Here is a 20,542-nt window from a genome sequence, read left to right on the forward strand (position 1 = left end):
AATGACCGTGAAATGCAACGGAATCACCAAAAATGACCGTAAAATGTATGGAAATGACCGTGAAGTCAAGCGAATTGACCATGAATGCATGGAAATGACCGTGAAGTGAAGGGAATTGGCCGTGAAATGTATGGAAATGCCCGTAAAATGAAACGGAATCGCTGGAAATGACCGTGAAGTGAATTGACCATGAAATGCAAGGAAATGACCGTAAAGTAAAGGGAATTGACTGTGAAATGCATGGAATTGACCGTGAAATGAAAGGAATTGACCGTGAAATACATAGAATTGACCGTGAAGTGAAGTAGAATCACCGGAATTGACCGTAAAATGCATAAAAATGGCCATGAAGTGAAGGGAATTGACCGTGAAATGCATCGAATTGACCATGAAGTGAAGGGAATTGATCGTGAAATACATGGAATTGGCCGTGAAGTGAAGCGGAATCACCAGTATTGACCATGAAATGCATGGAATTGACCGTAAAATGAAGGGAATTGACCATGAAATGCACGGAATTGACCGTGAAGTGAGGGGAATTGACCGTGAAATGCATGGAATTGGCCATGAAGTGATAGAGAATCACCAGGATTGACTATGAAATGCATGGAATTGACCGTGAAGTGAAGGGAATTGACTTCGAAATTCATGGAATTGACCATAAAGTGAAGAGAATTTGCTGAAATTCACTGTGAAATGCATGGAATTGATCGCGAAGTTAATGAAATTTACCGCGAAATGAATGAAATGGACCGTGAAATGAATGAAATTGACCGCGAAGTGAATGAAATGGATTTTTGACTATCAACCCAATAGAATTTTGGAAAATAATTGCCTTGGTTGGCTAAATTAGCTTCTCCTACCCCAAAATCCTATGTGATGCGTTAAGTAACTCATTCTAGTTTAGTAGATATGTTTGTTTAACAAATAGACAAAGAAGTGAATTAAAAGATAGAAGAATAGGTTTATATACTTATATATACATATTCACATGATTATGTATTAGAGAAAAATGTATTGGGGAAAAGGTTCTTCCCGTAAAAAATAAAATAAAATTCTGCTAGACTGGGGTAGCAATTTGTTTTTGTTTTTTTACTGTGGAATTTTCATTGCTTTTGTGGGTCCCATCATGAGGTCTGTGTTATATCAAAACCATCCATATATTTTGTGAGCTCATATTAAGGCTTGAGACGAAAAATACGATAAATCTAACTATCAAGCGGACCACACTGTAAAAGGCAGTGGGGAATTGAACGTCTACCATTGAAACCCTTTTAGGGTTATAGAAGTTTTGGATCATTATGAAATTTGTTTTACCTCTTTATCTAGGTCTTTGTGACCTTATGAATATATTAGATGGAAAATAAATGTTATGGTGGGCCCTACAAAATTTTTAACGGTGAAAATCAATTTTCCCGCTGCTCTTTGTGGTGTGGTCCAGTTGATCTTTGGATATAATTTATTTTTTTTTTTTTTTTTGGATAATGCTCCGAAATGATCTCGAAATATGGATGAACGTTGTGGATTTAATAAACACATAACTGTGGGGCTCATACAACGTCGATCTCTTTTGAACCGTCCGTACAACCCGGAGTTTTAGGAGCGTCAGCGCTCTTCTTCGAGCACCAGCCGATCCGCTTGAAGAGAAAAGCAGGGTCATTTTCGACCTTTGGCAAGTCCGTACAGCCGGGGCTTATTCTGGTCAGGTAAAATGGGGTGGGCGTAAGCGGGTAAATGGGCCATAAACGGGTCGTACAGTGGTAAAATTCTCGTCTGAGTATGGGGCGCGGCCCGCGCGTTGTGGAGTGAGGCGGTCACCTACCTTTACCGTGGTATGAAGACTATGTAGGCCCAAAGTGATGTTTTTTTAATTTTATCCATGCCGTCCATCAGTTTTTCCAGATCATTTTAGTATAGGCCCAAAATTGAAGCATATCCAAAGGTCAGATGGACCACACAATAGGAAAAAGTATGGATAATGATGTCTACGGTTGAAACCATCTAAGGCGAACAATGATGGTTAGTTGTCATCCAACATGTTCGTAAGGTTTCATAGATCTGATCTGGATCAAGGGAAAACACAAATATCATCATGATCCAAAAATTCTGTGGCCCCCGAGAAGTTTTGTACAGTAAACGTTCAATTCCCCCTGTTTTCTGTGGTGTGGTCCACTTGTGCTTTGTATGTGTTTAAATTCCTGAAATGATCTTTAAAAATGGATGGACGGTGTGGATAAAACATAAACAACAGTGGGCCCCACAGGGTCTTCACACCACAGTACCGTGGTGGTGGGCGCCTCACTACACAATCCGCTTCCATAAGTATGTTCGTGTGCATGCACGCGTGCATGAGCATAAAATTATACGTGTGCATGCGCTCACCCACATGTATGCGGAAGAGAGAGTGATGTACACGTGTGCATGCAATCAACGGTGAAATATGAAGCGCTTCAATGTTCCATAAATCTAATGTAACATCCCATCAATCTGAAGGCTTGAATCAACAGTTATGATTCTCGTTCCATGCACCATCAATGTTAATGACCACCAGATGGACGGTCCTGATTCACTGATTCACTAGCCATGCATCCACATGTGCGGTGCAGTGTAGCAAATGAACCAAAACCACTCATTTTCAATGACTGTTTTTTATTGTATACTTTCAGTACAGTTGAAGTGCATCAAGGTCATCACGGCCGCTTGACCGTACTGGGCCCCACCACCGGCAGAAGGCTGAAGGCAGCTTTCCAACGGTGTCATCTTCAAACGAAGCTTCCATGTGCCTTCCTGTCCTTTACTTTCTTCAAAGCCTGAGGGAGCACTGGATTTAGTAGTCCCGCGGGCGACCCAAAAATTATAGTAGATGTGTCCATCGTCATACGTGGGTCCCTGGTGACTGTAGCCATTCATCAACTTAGACGGCTTACTCTGCAAGTGATCTTCGATTGGACGATCCTGGCCCAATGTAAATGTTTGTCCTTTTCTAGATTTAACCGTCCATTAGCAGGAAACAATGAGAGCCATTAGATCATCCATGGAGCTGGATTTTCAAAGAATGACCGATCATGGTGGGGTTATACAGGATGAACGGTTCTGATCAGTCCCCTTTTATAGTGGACCTTCAAGTGATTTATGTTCCCATATTGGACTGCCAATGCTTTTCTCAGGTGAAGTTCATTAAAATCTTAAAGAATGGAAGAAGCATGGAAAAGGTTATTGTAGTCGACGTGAGAGACCATGCACATGTAAATGCTACTGCCGGTCGTCCAACGTATATACATCTTACAGAGAGAAGATATGGTGGACCCGGGAGCACCGGAATATGGTAGCTTCATGTCTCCATAGTACATCTCGACTAGTCATTTTGGTACCGTTTATCTAGTTTTCCATGCTGTGGATGAAAAATGATTAGAAGTACCAATAGATTAAATGATCCTAGCCGTTGGATTCGGCTTCAAAGTGATGCTGTAAAACAAGCGTAGTTAACTGCCAGACTTTCAAAGCTGTGAAAAGTAAGGGCCCGTTTGACCGAATGGATTGGGAGGGATTGAATGGTATTAGGGTGGATGGGCCGGATTTCTAAGTAATGATGATGCTGTCAGTGGATTGTCTGGAGATCCATGGGATTGCAATATCCCTGGATTGCTATATCCAATCTGTTTGGCGCGCCCGGGCAATCCTGGGATTAAACCTTCTCATCCCTTCCAATCCCTCAAACCAAACACGTCCCGGGCAAATTTGAAAGGAGTAGGTTTGATTGGATGGGATTTAAAGGTAATGATGGTGTTGTCAGTGGATTGTCTTAAGATCCATGGGAATGGGATTAGATCACCGGCTCTGTTTGGCACGCCGGGCCAATCCTAGGATTTAACTTTCAATCCCTTCTAATACCATCCAAGCCCTTCCAATCCGACCAGCCAAACGGGCCCTAAGGGCGTGTTTGGACGGGCACGCCGGATGGGATTGGATAGTATTAGGCTGGATTGCATGCCTTTCAAGATAGTGTCCGCGGATTACATGCAATCCCACTGGATTGCTGTATCCAGCAGCCGAGGTATAGCATGTTTGGATGCGCCAATGGCAACCCAGAATGCATATAGTGATTGTGTTTGGACGGGCTGCTGGTTGGTGCTCCGTGGGACCCACCACAATGTATGTGTCTCATCCATTCCGTCCATCTAATTTAACAGATCATTTTATGATCTGACAACAAAAATAAGTTATATCCCAATCTTAAATGGACCACATTACAGGAAACATTTTTGAATGAGCGTCGACCTTAAAAAAACAATTTGGGGCCATAAAAGTTTCCTTTCTGGGAAGGGATTGGCTACTCTCCTAGCCATCAGCCAATGGCTGATGCTCGGTGCTATGTGGGCCCCACAATGATGTACGTGTTTTATCTACGCCGTTAATATATTTTTTTATAAGACAAGACAAAAAATGAGATATATCCCAATCTCAAGTTAACCTCGTTACAGGAAACAGCGTTGAATGAGTGTCGACCCTTGAAAAACCTTTCAAGGGCCACAAAAGTTTCGGATCGAGATGATTTTTGTTTTTTATCTTCGGCTTGCATGACCTAATCAACAGGTTGGATGTCAATTAAACAGCACAGTGGACCTTAGGAGGATTTTAATGGTGGATATCCGATCACTATTATTTTCTTGTGGTGTGGTCCACCTGAGATTCTATCCATCTCATTTATAGGATAAATCACTAAAATGATTTGTAAAAATGAATTAACAGAATAGATTAACAAAATGGATGAAACGTATACATCATGGTGGGCCCACTAGGACAGACCACCAACCACGGGGCCGGTGGGAGGGCGAGTAGCCAATCCGTTTCCTTTCCGGAGAAGTGTAGCAACTTTTCAAGAAGTGATCCGATCCGTACGATTCTACTATGTGATCCCCACTCTGACACGATTACTGCGAGCCTATGTACCGCACCACATCACATCAATCATAGCCTGACCTATTTTTGGCCTGGCCTGCGGTGAAACCTGCACCACAACAAACATAGGACTGTAATACACCGAACTTCTGGTTAGTTTGTCGGTATACTGACCGTCAGTTCACACTTCACTCTCAGCCACCCGACAGCGAGTAGATACCAAGACCTCGGTGTTGAAACGAGGTGACACTGTAGATATTAAACACCAATCATAAAAATAAAAAAAATTTAAAAAAAAGCTTATATTTGTGTTTTATTTTCATTTAGGTTTGTGTAATCTTACGAAAATGTTGACCTTCTCAACTAGTTGGATGGAAAATAAACGTTCGGGTGGAATCCATGAAGATTTTAATAGTGGGGATTCAATTAAGGTTGTTTCCTGTGGTGTGGTCCACCTAAGATTTGGGTTTGCTTCATTTTTTTAATAATTCCCTAAAATGAACTGTCAAAATGGCTGGACCGTGTGGATTTAAAGTACATACATCACTGTAAGCCCAAGGGGTCCCACCCGCCTCGGTGGACTGGGGATCCGCCGAGCCACGCCAATCACCTTCCAGCTTTTTACCTGGCTGTTTGGTACCGGCCAATCAAATCTTGCCACGTCATTTTATGGTGAGATGCTAGACTACCCAATCAGCTTTTTTATACTCAGGTAGAATGTGGCACTTGATATACGTCACTCAAAATTCCATACGTGGCATGCATCACTCGAATCATGCCAACTAAAGTGACGAACCCACGATCATTTAGTCATGGTCCCAAAATCGAATTTAGTTGAATATTCCTAACCTCTGATTCCTTCACGCTTGTTCATTAAAATATAAACATTGGATAATTTTCATTGCCATGGTCCATTAAATATCCACCAAACAATAGTAAGATACCCAAATAAGCATGATTTTTAATGAGAAATGTTCCACTGCTCTCTGGGTATTGTTCAGTTATGATACTCTTAGTTGCACTGGTTCATTTGGACAGTCTAATCAATGGATCTGAACTGTCCATTAAGTCCAGAGCACATCTGTTTAGCTACAAGGGAAAAAAATGGAACTGATTAGACGGTCCCATCTATCCCTGATTTGGGATATTTTTTACAGTCATCCTTTTTCCATGTCATGGATCGGATGGTTACAATTGCCTAGTAGAAGCGATTCTTTAGAATCATCAGCAATGCATTATGGCATCTAATAAATAGATGGATCGACTAGTTTATAGGACCTTTTTCGTGTAAAATATATTGACCGTCCATATTAAAGGACATTGATAAACGGTCAGATCAGTGTCATGTCTGGGTGGTAACTGATGAAATGCGCGTTGGACCTAATAAACGGTCCAGATCAAGGGATTGGATTGTATAAGTGTTCAATACAACTAGGAGCACTATAATTAATAGTCCTCTGACAGCACTGGACAATTTCTCATTTTTAATTGGAATTACTTGTCTACCACGTATGCCATTTCTAAGGGCCTGTGTATTATCCATTACCTGCCAGAGCATCAAAGTTCTTTTCTTATTTTAAGTAAATGATTTGAATTGTAGGCCACACATCGTATCAATCTCAGTCTGAGAAATATTGCCATTAGTGACATAATCTCTGTTGCCCCACACATATATAATTGGGGAGGAGCTGATCCAGTGCCCCTACGAGGCACGGACATTTTCATCCCTCCATATCTGATATCATAAATATCGCACACGTGTGGGGTGATCCTAACCATCCATTCCGTAGGCCCAGCAGTTGATTAACCATCAACTAAAAATTTCTTTGATTGGACTATAAAAACCATCTAATAAGTGACCCTTTTCCCATTAACAGTTAGGACAGTCAAAAGAGTGTTGTTTTTTTACTATGGCCCATTCACTATCGTATATACTGAATGGACGGTTTGGATCGAATCCTGCAAGCAATGGATTGGAAATCATACTGATTACGAACTTATCCGCCTGCTTTTTGGCCATTGAATTGGAACCGCCGGCAGCTTTTATTTTAACCGTCCATTCGATGGTCAGGAATTGCATGCTTGCAGATGTCCGGTCATGGGGACTTTCTGGCGTATTCCATTGGAAATGGGGCCCAGTACATGGACAGCACGGATTGACGTGCACATATGACACGTCTATTGCTTGTGAGATCCAGCTGTCCAGATTTTATCATATCCCTTCATGGATGGAATCAAAGGCTACATCACGGGGCCCAGCATCTCTCTCAATGCTGAAGTGCACGTATTTAACACGTGGAAGAGAGGAACATATGTGCGAGACGTTATCCACTCTGGGAGTCTGATTAGATGCTATATCTCAGAAATCTGATCGTTACCATCATCAAGCTGTGAGGCAAGCACACTCTCGTAGTCCTAATTAGCATCCGACGCTAGCACTAACATGAATTACATTCCTGTGTGATAGGGTTGTACATGGATCCGAGTCGGGTGGAGCTGGGCAAAGCTCGGCTTTGAGTCGTTCATGATATACTTGTGCTTCAGCTCGAGCTCAAGCTCACTCTCGAGCTCACCATTGAAGCTTGACTTGTTTGCTAAAGCTTTCGAGTCAATCTCATGTCAAGTTGTGATTCGAGTTGAGTTGAGCTTACTTCAAGTCGAGTCAAGCTTGTTCATATGTTAATCCAGTATCTGGCCTGACCCAAACCCACACCCAACTCAACCCAGTGTCCAACCCGACCTTACCCGGCCCCCACCTCGACCCAAACCCCAACCCGACTCAATCAATCGCAATCGGGTAGGGTTTTTTAGTAAAAACTTTTAAGTTTTAATCTTTTTTTTTTTTAAAGTTATATATATATATATATATATATATATATATATATATATATATATATATATATATATATATATATATATATTACTTGCAAGAAAAAATTATAGAGCTCAAGTTTCGAGTCGAGTCGAGTTGAAATGCACCATGTTCAAACTCGGCTTGAACTCAACTCGAGCTTTAGAAAACAAGCTTGACTCACCTCGAATCGGCATTTCAAGCCGAGTCAATTCGATCTTACTCGGGCTGAGTCGAGCGAGCTTTTCGAGCTAGCTTGACTCGTGTACGGCCCTACTGTGTGAGTTTGGAATGATTTAAAAAATGGTGGTAGCTCATCCTCCTCACATGTGGCCCCGAGGCCCCACCAGGCAGATCATCCGAATTGTGGGTCCCACTGTGAATGTAGCATAGATCTAAAATCAAACTGATCACATAATCCTAGCCATCCATTTAATGGATGGTAAATAGTAAAGTAGTGAGTGGTCCAAATCAGATGGATTAATACCATCATCTCAGTGGAAATTTTCAATTATGCCCCATCAACGATTAGGTCAGCAATTTTGACAGTCTGAACCTCACATCTACCTAATGTGTACGTTTGAAGGGTAACCACCATTTTTTTAAATGGGGCAAAACTAACACAGTAGTCTAATGTATCAACATACTGTCTCTCTCGTAAACAAACATGGACGTATCTCTCTCATACGCACGCACGCACGCACAAAAACGTAGATGTGTGTCATCCTAGTTATTTCAGCAATGGTCCACTTTGATTCGTACATGACATCCAAGCCGTCCATCATGTTCGCCTCCTCAGGTTCTCCGAGCCACCCAAAAATCCACACACTCAACCCACATAAAACAAATGAACCAGTGATGCCCAGTATTAAAGACCGTCCAGATTGTATGTGGGGCCCATCATGTTTCCATTGTCCATCCAATCCATTCAGAAGATGTGCCAACTAAAATGAATAGACACCCAAAAATTAGGCCATTCCAAAACGCATGTAGGTCATAATACCATGATATTTTAGAAATTTTATGCATGATTTGACATGGTGTGGCCCACCTGAGTTTTGGGTCTGTCTGAATTTTTGATGCCACATATAAATTGAGCCACCACACGTAATGGACGGATTAGATGTATCAGTGACCCACTCATCACGTTTCAGGCATGAATTGACTGAGTCAACCCCTGCTCGGGCGAGTCGAACCAACTTCCAACTTGGGCACGTCTTGACTCGATCCCAGTCGCTGAAGACTCTCGATCTATTTCCAATAGACAATCCAGGAGAGGTTCTTGTCATCTACCGAACGTCTCTAACCAAATACTCATATCCGTTGCAATTGCCTGCCACTCCATTGCCTTCACTGGCCACATTTCAATCTCCAAAAGGGACTTATTTGGTATCTCCACCAAGAGTGCGATTCACACGCAGACCGCATCATGATTGGACGCTTTCTAGGGGATGGCCCACCCCTATGTACAGTCCTTATCAATTCATCCATCACAAGGACCACTCGTATTTTTTTCCTCCAATATGACCAAATTTTCTCTACAAATATCCCTTTCATGAACTTGAAAGATTAGAACCCTCCATAGGAGATAACCTTCATACCCAATCACAGCGCATGGCAGTGTTAAAGTTGTGTTTAAAAAAAAGCAATGTAAACCTTGCTTGCTGTGTTAAAGTTGTGTTTAAAAAAAAGCAATGTAAACCTTGCTTGCTAGTGTTGTGGATGTGATATCAATGATCTTAGTTGTAGATCAGAGTGACCAAGTGTTATATATACATGAATATATTACTATACTATAAGTAATATATGGAGGCGTATAAATACATACATCAACTAGAATTAAATGAGAGGAATATGTCCGGATGTCCTTGGAAATTTAAGATTGGACACAAAGTTACAAACTAAGGGGGAGTTGTGGTCCATGGGTCTTAAGGTCCTAATGCCCGTTTAGACCGTGACTACCCAACAAGTTATAAAATAGATATGTGGTTGTTATCATCATTAATTATGATCATAATAGATGTAGTCATCTGGTGTGAGATAATTGATGACAAGTTAGGATGAAAGGTTTCTACCATCAAACATGGTAATGTGTCGGTGTGCCTTTACCCTACTCTATATAAGAGCGTGAGTGTGTCATGGATGCAGGCTCCTAGTGTTGGACCTACAGATACTTGTATTGGTAGATCAAGGTTAAGTCTCTATATCAAAAGGCGTATCATGTTTAGACTATGATCGACTTGATCAAGGATGCGTTGGTTCTTATTTAACCATAGACTTGAGGATGTATGTGAAGGTTCAAAGTCTTGATTATATGCATTTTTAGCTCGCTTTACAAAGCCATCATGTGGCTAATGAAAATGGGTGTGGTTAGGTGCATCTATTAATAAGTTCCGTTAATACTCACATACGTAAACAAAGGATCTGTTGGTTTCCTATCAACTTATTTATGGCGTAAATTTTGAAGATCAAATGTTCATTAAGTGACTTTTTTTCTTTGGGCCCAGTACTTAAAAAAGCTTTAAAAGATTTTGCAATTGTTTTTAGTCGTTAACTTTTAGTTTGATCGTTAATTTGTTTTTACCATACTTGATGATAATATGATGATTCAAATCCGAGGGTCCACCACTTAATTTGCATAACCATTGGGTCTTTGGTGGATGACCATCACAGTGAAAGAATTGGATCAGATATACATACATGGGATAAGATAAGATCACATAATTTCATTATATGGAAGGACATATAAAAAAAAACTGTAGAAGTACCATAATTGGTGTTTTTTATAAAACCCCAACATGCTACTTTTGTAAATAGATAATATCCTAGGGAGGAAAGATCCTAAGCAAGCCCTAAAAAGAGCCTTAGACATTTCCCGTGTCACTTTACCAAGAGAAGAGAGACAAAAGTAGAGAAATATGTAAGACCACTATTAGGTATGCCCATAAACACAGATTTAGATAGAACAGTTGGATTACATGGAGTTGGATTACAGTGATTCTGATCATTATGCTTATTTAATCTCTATGATTAATGCATAAATTAATACTTTATTCTGCAAAAATTAAGTCTAACAAGAGAGTAAGATCACCCTCTCTCCACTCCATCACATGTCTGTAACGTGTGAGTTCCACCTGTGTGGACATTTTGTGTTAAACTTTGTCTTATCCAATGGCTAATATGATTCACTCTTATCTCTCATTCATCTGCAATAAATCAGGGAGAGGCCTCCTGATTTAAAAGATTAGTAGTGACATGTTCAAATTCACAAAACATGTTCAGATTCATGATTTTTTTTATATAGAAGCTTTATATATATCATCAAAATAGAGATCTTTAGGGTTAATCAGAGATATGATCATTTTCAAAATTTTAATTTTGCATTTTCAAGATTAACTCAATAGCACATAGATCACGGTCCACCTTGAGATGATTCCTATAAATGTGTAGACAACAAATATTGATCCTTTCAAAACTTTCCCATGAGGCAATTTAGGTGCCACTTAAAAATGAGGTTGGATTTCTTTTTGGTAAGGATTAAAAATAGTCTTAATCTTTGGTAAATAATTATAATTAACTAAAACGATAGCAACTCATTTCTTAAGTAGCATCCAAACGTAACAAGCCCTGCGTGATAATTGAGATTCTTCGTGGGTCCATAGAACCCTTTAAGTCGCATCTGGAAATACTATAGTGTGTTGGGATTAGTTTTTTCCTAAGCCCAACCATCAACTTAGAATTCTATAGCGGTGCGGAAAACGGAAACCGCACCTCATAGGATTTTAGTTTTCCATACTTAAAATTAAGAAGAGTATGCACAATCGAAAACCCGGCCGATCACATCATAAACCATATCTCCCAAACACAAACTTACAGGGAATGACACCGATAAACTTTTTCAATGGATAATCTTTGCCCCTTAGTAATAATGCTTGTGTGTCACGTAATGAACGTAGTACGGCAAATCACTCGTACAATCTTGACAACGTGTCAGGTTGCTATCCCGACCCCTTTGGTGGCACGTCTAAGTCAGCATTTCCATCGTGGAACTAACCACAAAGACTTAAACCCTTCCCTATGGAAGACTATTAGTTCATGAAAATGATTGAAGCCTCATTGACAAGGAATTGAAAGCAAGATGGTTGGCCCAAACCATACCAAGATTGACAACTAGATAATCAACAAAGTTGCAATCAGATAAATAGTAGTTAATCCTTAAAGCCCTCATGTAATCTCGTCACGGATCGGCTACTCAGAGGGCCACTGAATTGGGCGATCCATTGAAGTCAGGATTTACTCAGATGGGCAAATCAGATCGACGACGTGTATCAACGTTGTATGTTGATTAGCATAAACTACAAGTTGAAGCCATGGAATCATGAAAATCATGGAGGGAAAATTTTGAAATCTCTACTCTATGAAGGGTTTAATGAATGAAAGTAATTGGAATTTACTAATAGACCTTTGAAAAGAAGATGGATTGCTTTAATTTTGAAATCTCTACTCTTGAGGCTAGTTTTTTTAGTTTTTTTTTTTAAAAAAAAAGAAAGGTGGGAGGACCATCTGCAACTTTGTTGATGTGGAAAATATCATATACAGTCATTCAGTGGGCCACAAAGGCTTAGTTAGTCGGATATGTAAAACCCTTTTTAGGAAATGATAGAATTTCGAGCTCATGGATAAAATCTATCTGTTGTGCATTTCAAAGCCAATTAAGGCCAAAATGTCACATACATCAGAAGGAATCTTCTCAAATCTCTTCTATAATCTAATAACCAAAATCTCCTCGCTAAATCAACCCCATGGATGCCACAAGTGCCACTTTTTCTTCTAAACGCTAGTAATAAGCTGATTAATCGAGGAACGGAAATCTTTCTAATAGAAAAGTATATGAGTGCATGAAAATGATTGGAAATTATTGATAGAGCCTTGAGAAAAGCTGGAATTGGATAATTAAGGCCCTTCTAATCAGAAAGCCCAAAAGTGGCCACTTTTTCTTTATACATGGCGTACATGTAGATCAATCAAAGCAATCCAAATCATGGGAGCCACTACAGATAAGCAGAACCACTAAGTTGGATTGATTAGACAACACTAACCTCCTATTAAATATTGGAAATTATTTGGATTTGGACAATCCATTTTATGAAAGCATTTGGATGGTTCGGATCATCTGATCGGGACGGTTTTTGGGTCATGGCCGATCCAAAAATGGACCCCACAATTTGGACGGTTTAGATCAGGGTACGTGTATGACACGTGTGACATTGATATGTGCATGTGGACCAAAAGGGGATGCTACGGTTAGGAGTGGGTAAACGATCAGTTCTTTGCTAATTTGTTAGAGAACATTGAAAAGAATGAATAGAAGACTTTGTAGACGTGTGAAGTAAGTTTGAGAGTTGGCCTTTTGGGGTATTTGGTGGGACTGTTAGTAGCAAGCTTTCAGCTGTTTATGTGGTCCCACCACTCTCTCTTTTACGTTAGCTGGAGATTGAGGTGACAGGAGCTACCTCCCATGAAGAAATTTCCTATATAAACTCAATGGTGTTTGTGATCTATTCATCATTTGCCAATCCCCCTTCTCTCTCTCTCTCTCTCTCTCTCTCTCTCTCTCTCTCTCTCTCTCTCTCTCCACACAACGCAACACACCAACACGCACGTACAGAAACACCATGTCTCTCACACGTGCAAACACGTATCAACGTCTGCCCTCAGACCATAATGACCAAAGAAAAAAACTCATCTTATGGGCATGCTCAATCTTCTTACTCCTTTCACTTGCAACACTCTCATGTTTTGTAACAATAAAACTACAAGAACCCAACCCAAAGTCCACACCTTCTCATATTCCCCACTCCATTGTCTCCAAAGCTATTACCTCAGCCGCAGGCTCTTCCCCAAAATCCCCAAAAGACCTCTTCCACCTCTCAGTCCAGCTCTCCATCACCCACGCCCGCAAGGCCCTCACCCTCGCCTACGATCCCACCGTTTCAGATCAAAAGCTAGGAACCCACTCACCCTCTGGCATGCACGATTGCATCGAGCTACTTGATAGTAGCTTGATGCAACTGTCCGACGTTGTGGACCCCAAAAGGAGCTCGACCTCCGACGACATCAACACATGGCTGAGCGCAGCCCTCACGAATCAGGTCACATGCATCGATGGACTGGAGAATATCCAATCTCCCACAGCAACGGCCATGATGGAGCGAGCACGTAACCTGACTAAGCTCATTAGTAATTCACTTGCACTGTACAAATCCGTAGTGGGCCATGTGAAATCCGGTGGGACCCGGAAATTGCTATCCGATGGATTCCCCGAGTGGGTATCTGTGGCGGATAGGAAGCTTCTAGAAGCTTCCGTGGATGAACTCCGGCCACACGCTGTAGTGGCCATGGATGGGACTGGTACACATGCAACTATAAGTGAGGCGCTTCTAGCGGTTTCAGCGGCGGGAGAGGGGAGTGGCAGAACGGTAATTCATTTGAAAGCTGGGACCTATAATGAGGACGTGAAGATTCCCGCCAAACAGAAGAATGTCATGCTAGTGGGAGATGGGAAGGGCGTAACGGTTATTACCGGTCATAAAAATGCCGAGGACGGCTCGAGCACCTTCGCTTCTGCAACTGTTGGTATGATAATCCTAGTTTTATTTTTAATTCTAGATATTAAAAAATGGATGATCGTAGGATCTTAACCATCTGATCGTTGTGGCCCACAGATAGATGCTGCAGGAAAAATATGCAAGCCCTGATGACGGTTAAAGATCCGACTGTTGTGATTTTTTTAAATATGGACTGCACATGGTAGATACCACCTAATGGACAGTGTAGATCTCATCCATCTCCATCATCCTAACCATCTGACCCCACTTGGTAGATGCCACTAATGGATGGTCTAGATCTCAACTGTGTGCGTCACGCTGGCTTTGGACGAAAACCTATGAAAAATGAGAAAAACTTTGATACTCTGGCGGAGTTGTATAGATGATACTCAGGCACTGATTGATAGGTGGAATACGATCATCTAACTGTCCAATCATGTGTCCCAGTTTTAGATGTATTATGAACAGAAAATTACTATTCTTTGACCATATGACTATGCTATTGGTGGACATTTATTGGACGCCTAATAATGCACGGGCGGCCCAGCTGGTGGCCTAAAGCAGGGTGGCCCACCTTAGCATATTCCATGTTTTTCACTTTTAGGAGACAGGGAGGCCCAGTTAGGAATGTGGATGATGAAACGTACGGCCCACATAAATCCACCTAAATAAGGTGATGAGATTTGGATAAACCCAAAATCCATTTCTGGTGCATGCAATAAAGATATGGTGGGCCGCACATCTCGTCATTGTCGGATCTGTTGTCTTTCAAACAAGGGAGGATTTGCTGTGTCCCGAACCTAACTAATGTACGGTTGGTACGTGTACGGATGTACACGACCGTACACGTGGGCCACGTGGCCTGGTTACCCAGGTCATTGATTTGGTGGTTGTGAAATTTCCAGATTTGGAATCTTGTAGCCATTCAATGGATGACCTGCGAGTCTAGATTGGGATAGATTGCGGATACTGTGGGATGAAAAAATTAGCACGGTTCCTTTTTATTTTTATTTTTCTTTTTAATTGCCAAAAACTTATGTTGTCAAAGTAGATTTTTCAGATACAAAAAGAGTGTATTAGACAAAAATATTACTGACTTTTAGGTAAAAGTAGCCGAAAAAGTAAGGGTATTTTTTGTCTTTATTGAGTTGTCCTACAAGTAGATGTTTAGTTTGGTGAGATAGATTTTATTCGAGTTGAAAAAAAGAAAGTAAATGGAACGTTAAGTTTATAGTTTAAATAATTACCATAAGCATCGTCGGCGATGGGCCAGGTAGCCTGACCATGTAGGGAGTGGATTAGGTGTGGCCCTGACTGTGGGGCTATCTTGATTTATGAATTATATATCAATGTTGTTCATCTGTTTTTTCAGCTCATCTTAGTTCACATGCCTAAAAATGAAGTAGATCCAAGTCTCAGGTGGACCACACCAGAGGAAGCTGTGGTAACAGACCATTAAAAACTTCTCTAATTAAGGGCCACAAAAGTTTTGGATCAAGCTGATATATATTTTTTTCCTTCAACTAGACCTGTTTGACCTCATCAATAGGTTGAAGGGCAAATAAATATCACGGTGGGCAATAGACTAGGACCTAGAAAGTTTTTAACAGTGGGCGTTCAATCACCACTTCCTACCATGTGGTGTGATAGACCTTAGATTTGGATCTAATTAATTTTTGGTTTCATACTCTGAAATGAGCTTATTCTAAAATGAGCTGATAAAACAGATGAAAGGTGTGGAAATGCAAAATATACATCAAGGTGGGCCCATGGTTAGTACTGCACCATATTGGTCCAGGCTGGGGCTGCATGCAGGACCCTATACGGTCTAACAATTAACCTTAGGGATAGCCTGCGCTTGAAATCTAACCCCAAGGCTATTGATTTGGCTAGATCATGTCTTTATAAGTTGACCATGTGCATGTAGTTTAAAGACACTCTTCTTTTTCAAGTCCCCAGCTTGTAAATTTTGCATTGAACTGTTTCAAATTTTTATTCATCTTTAATTTTTTTAATCCAAACTCTCTATTTTTTTGTTACACACGCACTCACGTTATAGCAAGATTTCACCACAATAGGTGCTCAAACTCATGACCTAGTGTTCAAACTCTTGTAAATCTACCATTATGGGTGTGTAAAAACCCATGGCAATTTTATTTTTACAAACATATAGAGAGAAAGAGGCATGCTCACCTATACACGTCCCGAACCCAAAATTTTCACCCTGATGTAAAGCTCTAGTGAGTCATGATAAAGAAAGATGAAAATCAAAAGAAATTATTTTCTTTTTGTTATGTCTCACCCAAGTTTTAGATCAATGTAAAAGTTGTGTACAGAGAATTTCACCAGTATTGCATCACAGGTACAGTTGAGATTATGTCTCACATCACGTGATAAGATCTCGAAAAGTTCATCGGTATAGTTGAGATTTTGGGCCTACATCACGTGATAAGATCTCAAAAAGTTCACGGGCACAGTTGAGATTTTGGCTCACATCACGTGGTAAGATTTGGAAAAGTTCTGGTGAGATTAATGAGAAATCACGGTTTTACAGACAAAGGGAAGGCTAGAGCCAATCTTGGCGGGTCATAGTCTATCCTTGTTACCACCCATACTACTCTTTCAGTAATTAAATATGGTCTATTTCTATCAGGCATCACCGGCGAAGGCTTCATAGCTCGTGACATAACCTTCGTAAACAGTGCGGGCCCCAGCAAGAACCAAGCCGTAGCCCTACGCGTCGGATCGGACCGATCGGTGATCTACCGTTGCTCCATTCAAGGTTACCAGGACACACTCTACACTCTATCCAACCGTCAATTCTACCGGGAAACTGACATCTACGGCACCGTCGACTTCATCTTTGGAAATTCGGCCGTCGTCTTTCAATCTTGCAACATCAACGCCATTAAATCTGGATCCGGCCAGAAAAATTACGTGACGGCTCAAGGCCGTAGCGATGCAAATCAGAACACTGGAATCTCTATCCATAATTGCAGGATCTCAGGGACGGCTGATACTTATCTTGGTAGGCCATGGAAACAGTATTCAAGGACTGTGATCATGCAATCTTCATTGAGTGGTATCAATTCAGCTGGATGGCACCCTTGGAGTGGGAGTTTTGCCCTCAAGACATTGTATTATGCTGAGTACATGAATTCGGGTCCTAGTTCGTCCACTTCGGGTCGGGTCGGGTGGCCCGGTTATCACTCATCGATCAGCGCATCTGAAGCGTCCAAATTCACTGTCGCTGGGTTTATCTCCGGCAACCAATGGTTGCCATCCACTGGTGTCCCGTTCGACGCCGGACTCTAGCTATGATGCATAGAAGGTGGTTTGTAAGTGGGACAGATGGTCCATATCGTGTTATCGGGTAGGTTCCGTACGTGAGGTACGCGGGATGTGTAAATGTGTGTATACGTGCCATACGTGTGCTTTGTTATTTCCATTGTGCATGCACGTGCCCCTGCAAGTAGGGATGCGCGCACCAGATAAATGTTTGTACGTGTGGGAATTATATGATCCAACTGTTAATAATATCGCATGTTTCTTCAGATCTAATCGACGGTTGAGATTTGATGGGCTGTGTGGGCGACCATGAAACTCGGTCGTATCATCTCTTATCAGCCCTTTCGGGCCGACTTGGGTTACCATCCATGGACTGATCCTTCTATATAAGGTAGAGCTGGGCATCGAGTCGGACCGAGGTAGGGTTGACCTGACTCGACCCGGTTTTGAAATAGACCTGACTCGGTACTGAGTCTAGCATGCCTGATCCGATTTGAGTCTGGGTCTGGCCTGGACTAACCCAGACCGAGTTCAACCTGGTCACAGGTACCGAGTAACACCAAGTCGAGTCAGGTGTAGCAGGTATCCACGAGATGAAATCACAGCTCGGAACCTAAGTGCACCCACTAAAATTGCAGCCTTTCCATCAACTGCAGAATATCTCATATTTGAATTGTCAAATTAGAGTTTTACTTATATACGATTTGGGTTTTGGATTGAGTCGAGTTACTAGATGACCTAAACTCGACTCGGTTTCAGTTCGAATTGAACGAAGTCGACTCAATTCAGATCAACTCACCCTCTCAGTTCAGATCGAGTCAAGTCTGCATGAGTTTGACGAGTCGAGTCTGCCGAGTCAAGTCATCCTATGCACACAGCTCTATATATAAGGTGATGCATGCCGGTTTTGGGACAATAACCCTACACTTGTTGATGTAAATGTGCTTTCTCGTGCTATCCTGAGTCAGGTGGGGTGGCTCAGCGAGTTGACTCAGTCAAGATCGTTCGCAATGCTCGGCTCCTGGTGCCAATGCAGAGTTGGACTCAACTGAGTCTGAGTCAACTCAGATGGGTTGCATCTGACTAGTCCAAGTTAGCAATCCCTGTTGTCTAAAAAGCCATGAATGCCTATACCTACCAGAACTCCACCTAATTAACAGGCAGGTATAATGTCAATGGATTGGGTTAGGTTGGGTTGGGCCCAGTCTAAGCCCAACTAGCGTTACTCAACTTAGACCTATGCTTGCTTGAGCTAGTAATAAATCAAACTCGTCCAGCTCAAGCCCAACCAATATATTTATGTTGGGCCTGAACCGGCGAGCCAGCTCACCCCATTAATCTATGGATGTGGATTGAAAACTTAGGGCCTGTTTGATCCATGGGATTACATGGTACGTAATTGCATTAGATGGGATTAACATGATTATTGCACAATGATTGTATGTCTTAAAATACCATGGTATTTTAGTGATCCACTTCCTATGTTTGATGTAAAATTCTTTCTATGGGAAAAACATTTGATTAAGTACAACCCCATTTAATGGACCAAGAAATTGTAATCAACAAACCAAATAAACAGTAGATGTCAGTTACTAGTACACATATAATTAAAATGTCATGTGTAAAGGGAGTATATGAATGGACGGCATGGATAAAATGCATGCATTAATGTGGGGCCCACATATGTAGTGAATTTCAAAATCTAAGTTGACCAGGTTGGGCATGTTTTCATGACTGGCTCAAGGTGATGAACTGGATTGGACTCGACCGAGTCAACTCAGACGAGTCAGAAATCCATGTATCAGATTGCAAACTTGTTCCTATTCTGTGGGGATTTTACGCAAAAGAAAGTATTGTCAAGCAATGAATTTTAGTTGCTTTACGCATGTATGAGATCTGAACCGTTCATCTATTGTATCTCACCAGACCATTGACTGAGTAAATTTTACATGGAACACCACTGGTTGCTTTTTCGGGACCACCGACGCGATTTTCTGATCCAGGGTAGGGACAGGCGAACGGTCCTGATTCCATACACGTGTGCCGCGTGTGGTGATACTGATGCTTATTGCTATCTTGTATAATAATATTCGTAGAATCTCTCTAAAAGAGAGCTTTGCTAAGTCCCACACGAATACAAGTCAGCTAATACACACGCCACCACATATGCCAGCGTGGCAGACATGAAAAAACCAAGCCATCCTTCAGGTGGACCGCACTGTCTGGATATTACTACCCGGAGATAAAGGTGGTCAATTAAGTAGGTGTTTGCTGGTAATAGATATACGTTGACGGAATAGAAAACCTCAGCCAAATTTTCACAACCGTAGATTTATTCGGTTTATTATGGCCCACCTGACTCGTTTATCAATTTTTAGTTTTTGTATAACGAATCTATGTAGTATTTTACTTCTTATGGATGGCTTGGATTTTTCACCTGCTTGCCGTGCTGGCATGTGTGGTGGCGTGTGCATTAGCTGATTCTACACGCGCGTGGGCTTTACAAAGCTCTAATCACATAATAATCTTTCTTCCTCTCTCCACGTGCAGCGCATGTGAGATCGAGGCTTGCAAGTTGCAACTGTACGTGTGATTCAATGACTGCATGATGGATGAATCTAAAGCGTCCATTCGGTGGCCCTGTCATGGATGGTCCACTATTGAGATACCGCACAAATAATGCAATATTAGCTGTTAATCACTGGCCATTAAATGGGCACTAGAAATGGACGAACCAACTGTCTGTATTCGGAGGAAAAGAATCTACGAAATGTTCGGCTGGGATCTTCCAATACATGCGACATCAACTGATCCCAACCTTACCAAACGGAGGCTGGGCCTTGAAAAAAAGCCCATTGAGAACCTTCGCGTGATCAGATTCTCGGAGAACACACGT

At 41.5% G+C, this 20,542-nt stretch overlaps 1 protein-coding gene and 1 long non-coding RNA gene across 2 annotated transcripts; one reads left to right on the forward strand and one right to left on the reverse strand.

Moving 5' to 3' along the window:
• The first annotated feature begins 13,376 nt into the window (after positions 1 to 13,376).
• Positions 13,377 to 17,919, forward strand: LOC131251766 (pectinesterase). The gene is made up of 2 exons (XM_058252703.1): positions 13,377 to 14,386; positions 17,012 to 17,919. Exons 1-2 carry the CDS (start codon positions 13,426 to 13,428, stop codon positions 17,671 to 17,673), a joined length of 1,623 nt encoding a protein of 540 aa, XP_058108686.1. The 5' UTR covers positions 13,377 to 13,425; the 3' UTR covers positions 17,674 to 17,919.
• On the reverse strand, positions 14,847 to 15,071 carry LOC131251767 (uncharacterized). The gene is made up of 2 exons (XR_009174030.1): positions 14,933 to 15,071; positions 14,847 to 14,882 (listed from the first exon to the last, which is right to left on the reverse strand). It is a non-coding gene; the product is annotated as an uncharacterized LOC131251767 (long non-coding RNA).
• Positions 17,920 to 20,542: the final 2,623 nt, after the last annotated feature.

Source organism: Magnolia sinica, chromosome 7 (assembly GCF_029962835.1).
Source record: "Magnolia sinica isolate HGM2019 chromosome 7, MsV1, whole genome shotgun sequence".
In the NCBI taxonomy this organism is placed as follows: domain Eukaryota; kingdom Viridiplantae; phylum Streptophyta; class Magnoliopsida; order Magnoliales; family Magnoliaceae; genus Magnolia; species Magnolia sinica.